Source organism: Maylandia zebra, linkage group LG14 (assembly GCF_041146795.1).
Source record: "Maylandia zebra isolate NMK-2024a linkage group LG14, Mzebra_GT3a, whole genome shotgun sequence".
NCBI classification, from domain to species: domain Eukaryota; kingdom Metazoa; phylum Chordata; class Actinopteri; order Cichliformes; family Cichlidae; genus Maylandia; species Maylandia zebra.
This window is the reverse complement of record NC_135180.1, coordinates 14,983,488-14,996,249: the sequence shown is the minus strand read 5'-3', so window position 1 is coordinate 14,996,249 and position 12,762 is coordinate 14,983,488. Positions and strand designations below refer to the sequence as shown.

The 12,762-nt window shown below is 42.2% G+C and overlaps 1 protein-coding gene across 2 annotated transcripts in view; it reads left to right on the top strand.

Moving 5' to 3' along the window:
* The first annotated feature begins 408 nt into the window (after positions 1-408).
* The window catches only part of lekr1 (Leucine-, glutamate- and lysine-rich protein 1), a 115,822-nt gene continuing 103,468 nt past the window's right edge, over positions 409-12,762 (top strand). The window contains exons 1-2 of one of the 2 annotated variants that reach the window (XM_076892277.1): positions 409-441; positions 2,005-2,319. Coding sequence is in view for 1 of the 2 variants with exons in the window: in XM_004561360.4 (XP_004561417.3) it covers positions 7,854-7,857 (4 nt within the window). In the remaining variant the exon portion in view is untranslated. Of the gene's footprint in view, positions 442-2,004; positions 2,320-7,718; positions 7,858-12,762 lie in introns of those variants that run through there. The other variant, XM_004561360.4, reaches the window with a different exon arrangement.

Genomic DNA, 12,762 nt, shown 5'->3' with positions numbered 1-12,762 from the left:
GTTGGCCCAGTATTCTTAGTTTTCATGTATTTTTGTATTTTGTTCCTTATTTAGGCCATGCTTCCTGGGTTGCTCTGTTACGTTGTTCCTTATGTGTTTTCCCCTTGTGACTCTTACCCCCTGTGTGCCCCTCTGTGTATCTGTGAGCCCTCGTCTCTCCTTGTGTTTTATTCCATGTTTTCCCCAGCCCGTTATGTCTGTGTTCTCCCCGTGCTCTCTCTCCTCCTGTCTGAACCTCTGTGTACTTCCTGTTTTACTTTGACAGTCTCCCGTCAGTGTTGCATTTACTCCTGCTGTGTCTTGTTATGATTATCAGTGTCACCTGTGTTCCCCGTGTGTTCCCACTTCCCTCGTTAACCCTCTGTGTATTTATGTCTGCATCTCCCTCAGTTTGGTGTCGTGTTCTCCCTCATGACGGTGTGCGCCGCCGTGTGTTTCCTCGTAAGTCAGTTCCTTAGTACTTCCCAGTTTAGTTTCATGTTATTTTATATTGCTGTTATCTTTTGTCAGCAATAAAGCTGTATTTTGAGTTCAGTCCTGTTTTCCCGTGAGTTTGCGTTTGGGTCCTATTTCCTGCCTGCCACACAGCCTGATCATGACAGTCAGAGTAACAATCCATCCATCCATCTTAGTCATCTCTTACTAGACGGGCTAGTTGTTGCTTTTGGGTGGTTGATCAGGAAAAGTGTTGATTGTTTTTCATTTTTTGCCAATAATGTACTCGTGGTGACCCTTCAGCCCCGATCTAATTGATTTTTACTGCAGCTGAACTCCACTCAAAAATGTGCAAAAGAAAAGAGAGGCAGATGAGTTAAATTTCAAGTAATGCAGCAAAGGTTCTAAAAAGTTATATGAACGTGATTTTCTTCTTTAATGGATTTGTAAAAACATTCTGAAGAAACTTAAACTTGTTGATTATGTGGCGATCCCTTATGAGAAGATATTGCTAGTTAACTAACCACGGTGATCTATCTGGATACATGGTGGTGTTTTTAATATATCTGTAGTTTTACATGCTTCACCTGTTGTAAAATTGGTCAATTTATGTTTTGTTTTTGTTTTGTTTTTTACAACTTCCTTTCCTTTTCATGCTGTGCATTTATTTATAGACATATAAAGTAGACAGAAACCAAAATGAATGGTTCATATTATAGAACATTCAGGTGTAATTTTGTAGAACAGACGTTGTTGTTTTCCTTGTTCTTTGCTGACTAGAAAAAGAACATCCCGGTGCCCCTCAGGGCTCCATCTTGGGACCCTTTCTTTTCTGCCTGTACATGTTGCATATTTGGTTTAAGTAACACCAGATGCTGGAATTCACAATTTGATGTGAATTTTTGTCTAGCTTTTGCATACCCATGACTTAAGAATGGATCTCTGCTTTTTCAAACTGTGTATAAAGAATAATAATGTGAAGCTCACTGTAGATGTTATGATTTGAAAACTGTGACATAACTCAATCTGTGAAGTTTGATTTTTATTGCAGGCTCACTGTCAAACTAGATTTACTTCATATTCATTTAAAAACCACATTTATTTATGTCAAAACAGTACTCCATCTGTTAAAATGTACGTTAGGTGTATGGATGACAGGTTCCGTTAATCTAAATAGTCATCACAGTGGCCTAACATCTTTTTGTTGCTTCACTGATACTTGAACTTTTGTATTCCTCAGGGGTTTGTGAGCTGACACAAGTGACAACAGACTAAAAAAATTTATTGTTCCGACTGGAATTTAGAAGCCATTTAAAAATGTTAAAAAAAACAACAACATGGTATTTAACTCAAGCAGGATAGCTACACATTTGTAGTGTAATGTGTGAGTGCCTCTCTCTCCCAGAGGTCATTGTCTCTGGGCTCCGAGGGCTCGGACTCGGCTTCTCAGTGTGTCTTCACTAATCTGTGTTAATTGTGTCTCGCCGCCAGCTCACTCACAGCCACATATACATGCATACACTCCTCATCTCCCCTACTTGCTCTCTCTTTGTCTCTCTGTTTTCTCAGGAGACCATAATCGTAGCCGCCTCAGGGTTGCTGGCTGTGCATGTGTGTTACACGGTGTTACCCATGCTGCTGAGAAAGAGCTCCAAGGACTCCCTTTACAGCTACAGCGCAAACAAAAAAAACGTCTTCGTGACTTGCAGCAAAAGGGTTTTCCAAAGCGAGAGCCACCTGCCACACTCATCACACACTTCTCCCAGTTCTACAACTATGACACATATCTTCCTTGTGTTTCATCTGTCGTCACACGTCAGGGTCTGCAGCGATGAATCCTGAATCCACACTACTTGAACAGGCTCGTAGCGGTTTAGTTTAAAGGTATGGCTGGTCGATTTAACCTTGATCTTTTTTCTTTTTTTTTTCCTCCTTCTTCTTTTGTAGTACGCATTTGGCAACAGTGGGAAGGAAAAACTCCCTTTTAACAGGAAAAACCTCCAGCAGAATTAGGCTCAGGGAGGGAGGAGCAGCCATCTGCTGACCAGTTGGGGGTCAGGAGAGGGATAAAATCTTACATTGCCAAAGCACACTCCATCCATTCATCTTTCCATCCATTTTATGTGGCTTATCTGAGTGCTGCCTGTCCTCATGTCTTCATGAAACATAGCCTTATGCCACTCCTTTGGCCCAAAAATGACTTGACAGTACATGAAACACTTATTTTTGGTTAAGCTTCAAAATAAGCATTTTTCACAGCACTGTAAATCTAAAGTAGTAACAGTACCACACGGGCAAAAACTGTAATCACAAAGCACGTTAGTGCACATTTATATGGAGCTTTTCCCACAGCTGCAATGCATGGTAAACAACAGTTATGTGACACACACACACACACACACACACACAACCTCAAAAGAAAACTGTCAGCACAGTGGTTCGTTCTTGTGGTAGATTTAAAAATGTCCACTGCAGACTTGTAAGCAGTCATAGGTAGATATGGCATTCACCTTAAATATGTACAGTACCTTAGGTTGGCTATTTTTTAAGTGCACTAGAATAGATGGTGTTTGTATCGGTGTGGGCGCTGCATTGCACTCTGTTCATTGTCACTCACTAGAAACGTCTACTCCAGAAAATAATCTCCTACAGACATGACAATTTTTTTTTTTTTTTTTTTTATAAAAATAAACTTTATTTCCTTTTGTCTTTTCAAGCTTATTAAGAAAATCAATTTAACATGCGTTTTTAAAGACTGTAGATGATGGTTATAAAATATGCAGTAGCTGTTGGAAATACACAAGAAAATGAAAGGAAATATCAATCTGAATGACCGAATGGGAGCAGGAAGCAAATGAAACAGGCGTAAAAACGAACCTTTTGTTTAAGCAAACAATCCAAAAATAATTAACTTAATTAAGATCCAGTGTTTAGCTGCCCCCGCCTGCACCCTCTAAAATAACACGTCTATTTTAAATCTCAGGCATCACGACTAAGTGTTTTAAATGACAATTGTGGTCAGTAGTCATTATAATTGCAGTGATGTATGTCAAAGTGAACTCTGTTTAACCCCACAATGGCGTTCATTTATTCAGAAGGCAGGCTGGCCTTACAGGACGAACCTGTTCCTGCCGAAAGGAACTCCGTGGAGTGTTTTGGCCCGTGTGTCACTCTGTGCAAACCCCACTGAGCTCATTAAACTGTTAATATCTGTCTTCCTCCTCACGAAACCTCAAACCTCACAAGATACTGTGCACCACCCTGGACACACACACACACACACACACACACACACACAGAAGCACTCACTCCTACTCACATACAAAGCCCAGCAAAGCCTTTTCTGGTTAAATGCGTGCCTGGCTGTTTGCTTCAACGCACACACACTCACACACAGAGACGCAAACATGCACGACTGCAGCACAGGCGCTCTTATTTAAACTGATGTGAGTGCTGTCACGACATCCGACCAGTCCTATTTGTTCCACACAAGCCTTGGCGTGAGAGAGCAGGGTCACCCTACTGGCTCGCATGCAAATCCATTCAGCACACACGCAGACACACACACATACAGTGAGACGGTCACTTAATAGATCCACAAATAAGCAAAAAGACAGAGAGAAAGACAGGCAAGCTACCAGAAATTCAAGCAGAAAGGGAGCAGTAGAGAACCCATTAGGGTGAGAAAGAGCAAGAAACATGCAGGAAGGGCCAAAGACAGACAGACACAGAGGCAAATCAGAATCACACACAGTGAAACTGGTAGATATATAGCTGGACAGATATGTCTACAGCAAACAATGGCTGAGGTAGTCCTTAAAAGATATCCCAAGCTGCTTCTCTCACTGGTGGCTTCAAATGGTAGGATGAGGTACTGCAAGCATCTTTATTAGACTCCTGTGACTTTCAGGAAACTGCCTCGTGACCCGTGCAGGTTGAGTTGGGTAAAAGGTTCAGCCATTTTTGTCAAAGATATGCTCATGCATGTGTGCCAGTGATGAACCATATCTGAAAGCAAAAGTGTTTATTGTTCTAAGTGGCCAAAAACTCACTCTAGGTGACTTGTGACTATAATATAAATATGGGTAAACGGATATTCACCTTTGGCCAATCTCTCACAAAAGGTGTTCACAGTGTTGTCATTTAAATGTTTGAATAAGTGAAAAAGGACAGTTTTCTAATAAAGTTCATATCCGTGTACCAAAGCGGAACATGGGAGCCATGGAACCTGAACAGTTTGCCATATGGACAGACACATAGAGCGATACCTGCATTTAAATTTAGATGGAGGTGACTCGTTATGTCTCATATGGATTGCAAATGGTGCCGGGTGCAAAGATGTTGGAGTCAATTATGGAATAAATAAGGAATGGATTACTAATTACTATATATACAGTATATACATGATATTAGACTATAAATATATATAAATATAGGGTATAAGGATTTGTACAACAGAACAGTATAAGGAGCATGCTTTGATTCAACATACCTCTCTGAGTTTTAAAGTGTGTGTGTGTGTGTGTGTGTGTGTGTGTGTGTGTGTGTGTGTGAGAGAGAGAGAGAGAGAGAGAGAGAGAGAGAGAGACTCTAGGCCTATATCTGGGCCAGCATCTGTCAAGGTTTTGGGATTTTAAGGGACATCATCACCAAATATGAAACTGGTATACAATGTAATATCACCTGAGTTATAAACAGCAAGTCAACCAAATGTGAGCCTCTGACTGACAATGGAAGCATCAACTGCCTTAGCTTACAGTAACGCCACAGCAAAGACAAAACTATACCCATCTAACAAAGAAGATGATTTGTTTTCTCTATTACTTTTTGGTAATGTTTTAGTATGATGTTCGCCCACTCAGAGTGGGCTTGCTAAAGGAAGATTATTTAAATCAAAACTGGGCTTTAACTACGATTTTCTTTCCGGGTCTCCTATGTGGGAAAGTTAACAAATAAGTATTCTGCAGATCTTTCGTGAATCACACATGGGGGTTTCTTCTCTTACTCAAAGAGGAAACAAGTGAGTGGATGGTTGACAAAACTGGGCAGGAGAGCCAGCCACAATGACGCAAGATAACAGGTGGACATGTCTTATGTTTGCACGGAGCTGACAATGCGTGATGAGGAGGAACAAAAAAAAACCCAAAACAAACAAAGCTGCTCACGTATCCACTGAAAAAAGTGTGTGGGATGGGAATGTTTGGCTTATTTCACAAAAGTTATATCCCAAAACATGAAAATAAAAGCCTGTGGTTATGTCTGTGGCACATTTGGCCATTTGGCAAGGTCTTTTGGTGAGTTCCACCTGCGTATTTGGCCTCGACATTTAATTTAATTAATTTATTTATTTGTTGCTGCCTAGCCTAAATATGTCAGGCGTGACAATATTAGTCATTTCGTGCCAAAAAAAGAAGAGTGGGTCATATTCACCCCTCCTCCCTTCTTTACTTGCACGCACAGATAGACGCACACACACGCACTTTCTCCTGTAGCCCCTCCCCTCTCCTTCCTCCCTCACTGCACACACACACACACACGTACGCACGCAAGCAAGCAGACACTCAGCATGCTTCATTATACACTTGCCCACACAGCATAGCGTGCCGGAAACAGACTCAATAGACGCCAAGCTCCCGGTCCCTGCAGGCTCAGAGCCCCTAAAAACACTGGAAGCACCTTACCGAATTAGGTTAATTTGCCACAGAGACCGCCTCAAATGCGGTTCAAGGGTAAGCCAGGCAGTTATGACAGGGAATGATTATTAGTCTTATTGTTAATATATTATAAATTACAGCTCTGGCCAGTTAACTTTGGCTGGGTTCAGAATCAGAATCAGAATACTTTATTAATCCCGAAGGAAATTAGGGGTTCAATTAGCAGATCAGCTCCTGTAGATGGACAGTTATGGCAGAGTTTAAATATACGTGAAGCAATAACTCGTGACGTGACAAAGGACTCAGCTGTGGTCACTTTGTGCTCTTGTGCTTATTTTCATGCCCTTGCCATGGGGGGGGGGGGGGGATTTGGGGATTTGGTCAGTAGCAGAGACAAAGAGGAGGTGCGTCTTCTGTCTCCTCATTTTTGTTACGGTAGGGTGAGAGGTTTATTGTCTCTGCTTGAGTACATCCTTTCCCGCTTTTGTCACGATCACCACTCGCCCCCCCGCCCACTTTCTTTCTGCTGCCGAGGCAGATAAACAGGCACGGAAGGGAGGTAGGCTAGACTTAAGTGGGCGAATGCAATTTGCATCAGAGCGACTGAGTCTGCACGATTCATTGATGGGTCCATAAATAGTGCGGCACGCATCCCAAATAAAATCAGACCAGAGATCTCACCCTGCCTCACGCTCTCAATCTCTATTAGGAAAGACGGCATTCACAATTTTCCATCAGTCACGGGGAAAAATACAAAGATGACAGCAATGATGTCACAGGATAAGGCGCAAATGTAGGTCCAATGACATTTGTTAACCATTTACTACTATGAAACAATGTGTCCTGTAAAAGCCGACCCCCTGCGGGAATGTCTGGCCGCTATTTCGCATTAGTTCTGAGGCAATGAACTACATGCACACATCCCAAACAGCGCATGGAGTGTGTGACCTGTGCATGCGAGCAGGAAAAGATCGGATAATGTGACTTCACGGCACTGTGCGTGTCGCTGTTTTACACACAATAACTCAAGTATGTCCTTTAAAAGTGACCCATTACTTCTATGGTCTCAGATTAGGCCTACATGAGGGGATCAACGCCAGTGTCGCCTTCCTGTGTGGTGCTAATGAGTGAAGGCAGCTTCGTGTGGTAACTAGGTTAAAGTTTGTAATTGAATCACACAGAGTATCAGTAGTTTTGCTTCTTTTCTTTTTTTCTTTTTTTGCCAAACTTGCCCATGTGAAACATGACACAGCTGGTCTGTTTATGCATTTAATATTTGTGGGTTTTTTTTATTGTAGTCATACTTGCTTTAGTAATAAACTTATGTATTATGCTGATATTATTTTATTTCAAAATATACCCATGTATACATAATAAGTATGGTTATGGTTAAAACTAACTTAAAGTACCCTATGTGCCTTCAGCACACTCCAGCTGCCCAAAACATGGAATAAGCAGTTGTCTTAAGTGTTGCTCAAGAGGTTAAAACAAAGCTGCTATAGCAACAAAGCAAACGGTTTCACAAATAAGTAACCGCTTTAAACGTGGTAGTGCGTGTCAAATGAAACAAAGGTCTCCAAGGTGGCTGCTTTTATTTTGGTAGACAATCAAGTATCCGGTGCTCGCGCTGGCTAACGTCGTGGTGATCTTTGGACGTTCTACGTGTAGTTACGTCGTAGCCATAGCAACAGCCAGCGCGTGGCTCGCGCAAGTTAAACTTGTTAATGCCTTGTTGTTATTTTTACCTATTTTTCAGGCCAGATAATGGGTAGGTAGCAGTTTGTTCTTTACTTCTTTACATAGTCGACACATAAAAAAGTAACAAGGCTGTACATTCGTTTAACCCCAGTTAACTAGACCGAAGAAGAAGCGCACTGATTTGTTTCTAGTGTTAAGAGTTTATTTTTCTTTTTTTTAATATTAGCCTTAGTTAGTTATTCTCTTTGACTCGTGTCCTTATGTTTTGTTTTGTTTTTAATTACACTTTGTGACATACTGAAATTAAAAAGTAGCTGGCTGCATTCTGTACACAGCGGCTAAACACATCGCTAAGCTGATCCAGCGTTTAGATATGTGTCTGCCTTCATTGGTAATGCATGCTCAGTGCTGTCCAGTTTTTAATATTTTATTCAGATTCATTATATTATAGACGTTTCTTCGCGCCAGCTGCTGCAGGAATACAACATGGTGTTGTGTTTTGGAGGGTGGTCGTGGGAAAGCTGCAGAAAGTTTTAGGTCTATGAAAACCTCTGAAATCTCATTCAAAACCTTCTCACACCTCTGCAGATTTGGATGTTTTTCAATCATGTACACATGCAGTTTGACGCTGTATTTATTTACCAGACAGTACGGGCATATATTTGTCATACAGGGAGTGCAGAATTATTAGGCAAATGAGTATTTTGTCCACATCATCCTCTTCATGCATGTTGTCTTACTCCAAGCTGTATAGGCTCCAAAGCCTACTACCAATTAAGCATATTAGGTGATGTGCATCTCTGTAATGAGAAGGGGTGTGGTCTAATGACATCAACACCCTATATCAGGTGTGCATAATTATTAGGCAACGTCCTTTCCTTTGGCAAAATGGGTCAAAAGAAGGACTTGACAGGCTCAGAAAAGTCAAAAATAGTGAGATATCTTACAGAGGGATGCAGCAGTCTCAAAATTGCAAAGCTTCTGAAGCGTGATCATCGAACAATCAAGCGTTTCATTCAAAATAGTCAACAGGGTCGCAAGAAGCATGTGGAAAAACCAAAGCGCAAAATAACTGCCCATGAACTGAGAAAAGTCAAGCGTGCAGTTGCCAAGATGCCACTTGCCACCAGTTTGGCCATATTTCAGAGCTGCAACATCACTGGAGTGCCCAAAAGCACAAGGTGTGCAATACTCAGAGACATGGCCAAGGTAAGAAAGGCTGAAAGACGACCACCACTGAACAAGACACACAAGCTGAAACGTCAAGACTGGGCCAAGAAATATCTCAAGACTGATTTTTCTAAGGTTTTATGGACTGATGAAATGAGAGTGAGTCTTGATGGGCCAGATGGATGGGCCCGTGGCTGGATTGGTAAAGGGCAGAGAGCTCCAGTCCGACTCAGACGCCAGCAAGGTGGAGGTGGAGTACTGGTTTGGGCTGGTATCATCAAAGATGAGCTTGTGGGGCCTTTTCGGGTTGAGGATGGAGTCAAGCTCAACTCCCAGTCCTACTGCCAGTTTCTGGAAGACACCTTCTTCAAGCAGTGGTACAGGAAGAAGTCTGCATCCTTCAAGAAAAACATGATTTTCATGCAGGACAATGCTCCATCACACGCGTCCAAGTACTCCACAGCGTGGCTGGCAAGAAAGGGTATAAAAGAAGAAAAACTAATGACATGGCCTCCTTGTTCACCTGATCTGAACCCCATTGAGAACCTGTGGTCCATCATCAAATGTGAGATTTACAAGGAAGGAAAACAGTACACCTCTCTGAACAGTGTCTGGGAGGCTGTGGTTGCTGCTGCACGCAATGTTGATGGTGAACAGATCAAAACACTGACAGAATCCATGGATGGCAGGCTTTTGAGTGTCCTTGCAAAGAAAGGTGGCTATATTGGTCGCTGATTTGTTTTTGTTTTGTTTTTGAATGTCAGAAATGTATATTTGTGAATGTGGAGATGTTATATTGGTTTCACTGGTAAAAATAAATAATTGAAATGGGTATACAGTGGGGCAAAAAAGTATTTAGTCAGCCACCGATTGTGCAAGTTCCCCCAATTAAAATGATGACAGAGGTCAGTAATTTGCACCAGAGGTACACTGCAACTGTGAGAGACAGAATGTGAAAAAAAATTCCATGAATTCACATGGTAGGATTTGTAAAGAATTTATTCGTAAATTAGGGTGGAAAATAAGTATTTGGTCACCTCAAACAAGGAAAATCTCTGGCTCTCACAGACCTGTAACGTCTTCTTTAAGAAGCTTTTCTGTCCCCCACTCGTTACCTGTATGAATGGCACCTGTTTGAACTCATCATCTGTATAAAAGACACCTGTCCACAGCCTCAAACAGTCAGACTCCAAACTCCGCCATGGCCAAGACCAAAGAGCTTTCGAAGGACACCAGGAAAAGTATTGTAGACCTGCACCAGACTGGGAAGAGTGAATCTACAATAGGCAAGCAGCTTGGTGTGAAAAAATCAACTGTGGGAGCAATCATCAGAAAATGGAAGACATACAAGACCACTGATAATCTCCCTCGATCTGGGGCTCCACGCAAGATCTCATCCCGTGGGGTCAAAATGATCATGAGAACGGTGAGCAAAGATCCCAGAACCACACGGGGGGACCTGGTGAATGACCTGCAGAGAGCTGGGACCAAAGTAACAAAGGTCACCATCAGTAACACACTACAACGGCAGGGAATCAAATCCCGCAGTGCCAGACGTGTTCCGCTGCTGAAGCCAGTGCATGTCCAGGCCCGTCTGAAGTTTGCCAGAGAGCACATGGATGATACAGCAGAGGATTGGGAGAATGTCATGTGGTCAGATGAAACCAAAGTAGAACTTTTTGGTATAAACTCAACTCGTCATGTTTGGAGGAAGAAGAATACTGAGTTGCATCCCAAGAACACCATACCTACTGTGAAGCATGGGGGTGGAAACATCATGCTATGGGGCTGTTTTTCTGCCAAGGGGACAGGACGACTGATCCGTGTTAAGGACAGAATGAATGGGGCCATGTATCGTGAGATTTTGAGCCAAAAACCTCCTTCCATCAGTGAGAACTTTGAAGATGAAACGAGGCTGGGTCTTCCAACATGACAATGATCCAAAACACACCGCCCGGGCAACAAAGGAGTGGCTCCGTAAGAAGCATTTGAAAGTCCTGGAGTGGCCTAGCCAGTCTCCAGACCTCAACCCCATAGAAAATCTGTGGCGGGAGTTGAAAGTCCGTGTTGCTCGGCGACAGCCCCAAAACATCACTGCTCTCGAGAAGATCTGCATGGAGGAATGGGCCAAAATACCAGCTACTGTGTGTGCAAACCTGGTAAAGACCTATAGTAAACGTTTGACCTCTGTTATTGCCAACAAAGGTTATGTTACAAAGTATTGAGTTGTATTTTTGTTATTGACCAAATACTTATTTTCCACCCTGATTTACGAATAAATTCTTTACAAATCCTACCATGTGGATTCATGGATTTTTTTTTCACATTCTGTCTCTCACAGTTGAAGTGTACCTCTGGTGCAAATTACTGACCTCTGTCATCATTTTAAGTGGGGGAACTTGCACAATCGGTGGCTGACTAAATACTTTTTTGCCCCACTGTATATTGTTTTTTGTTAAGTTGCCTAATAATTATGCACAGTAATAGTCACCTGCACACACAGATATCCCCCTAAAATAGCTAAAACTAAAAACAAACTAAAAACTACTTCCAAAAACATTCAGCTTTGATATTAATGAGTTTTTTGGGTTCATTGAGAACATGGTTGTTGTTCAATAATAACATTATTCCTCAAAAATACAACTTGCCTAATAATTCTGCACTCCCTGTATATTGTACAACTATTACAGACTTCATGCTGCTATACTTCTTAAGCAGACAGTAGTCTTGGTGGATTATTAAAACACAGTTATATAATCTGACTGTGCATCCTTCATGATGATGATGGCTGAAGGCACATTTTCTTTCGCAGTAAAATCCTTTTTTTTAATGGCCTTCGATGCTTATCTTTGTGTTATTTAAGCCCCCTGTGAGCCCTGTTGACTTTTTGTGTTGTTGTGTATGTTTCCTCTCACGATTCAAGGCTTACACCCGTGCTGAATAGATGAGTTTATGAACAGCTTGCCTCTCTCACATTAGATTGATTAATAGTCCAATCAGGGCTAAAGCAGGCAAAATGTCACAGGGGAACGGTTGTCATGCAAAATCGGCCTTTTATATCTGTGTCCACGAAAAAGGGTAGGCTGGCTTAATGCTGTCACAGGGCGTCACTAATTTATCTGTGTTGTGTGAGCCAGTGATTGAGGATCTCTGCTGTGTTTTAAATGCAAAGCCTAAAGCCAGTAGGGGGGCAATCAGGATATTAGCGTGCGTGAGCATGAAGCCTGGTCTTTGATTGGATTGGGTTTATGTGTCTGCATTGCCGTGAGAGTGTGAAAGACACAGAGGGAGTACTCGTGCTTGTTTACATGCGAATTCTTGAAGGTTTTAGCGGGTGCATTGGGGCCAAACTGTCTGTCTTTGCATGACTTCATGGATTACTTGCAGTTGTTGATGTTTGTCTGTCTGTTTGCATTGTGCTGCTGGCCAAATCCTTTGTGTCTGTGCTGTACGTTTTCCCATACGTCTCATTCAATATCTGCCAATGACCCGCAAAGTGCATTTAATGTGTGGCACATAGCAGGTCATCTGATGGGAGTGACCTCTGGGTCTGAGTTAGCCAGAGGTATCTAATTTGAGGTCAAGTGTTGGATTGGTGTGTTCCGTTCCCCTCACTAATGGCAAGCCGATAGATAAATGCCCTAAAAGCGTGCACTCGCACATAGACAGAGGCCTGGTTACGCTTGTGTTGCTGTTCTCCTCATGCGACCTTCTGCATCCATTCCCGCATGACTGACTTTATCTCAGTGGCGTCTATTACACAACAGGGAAAAGACCTTATCTGGGACTGTAGCAATTACACAAA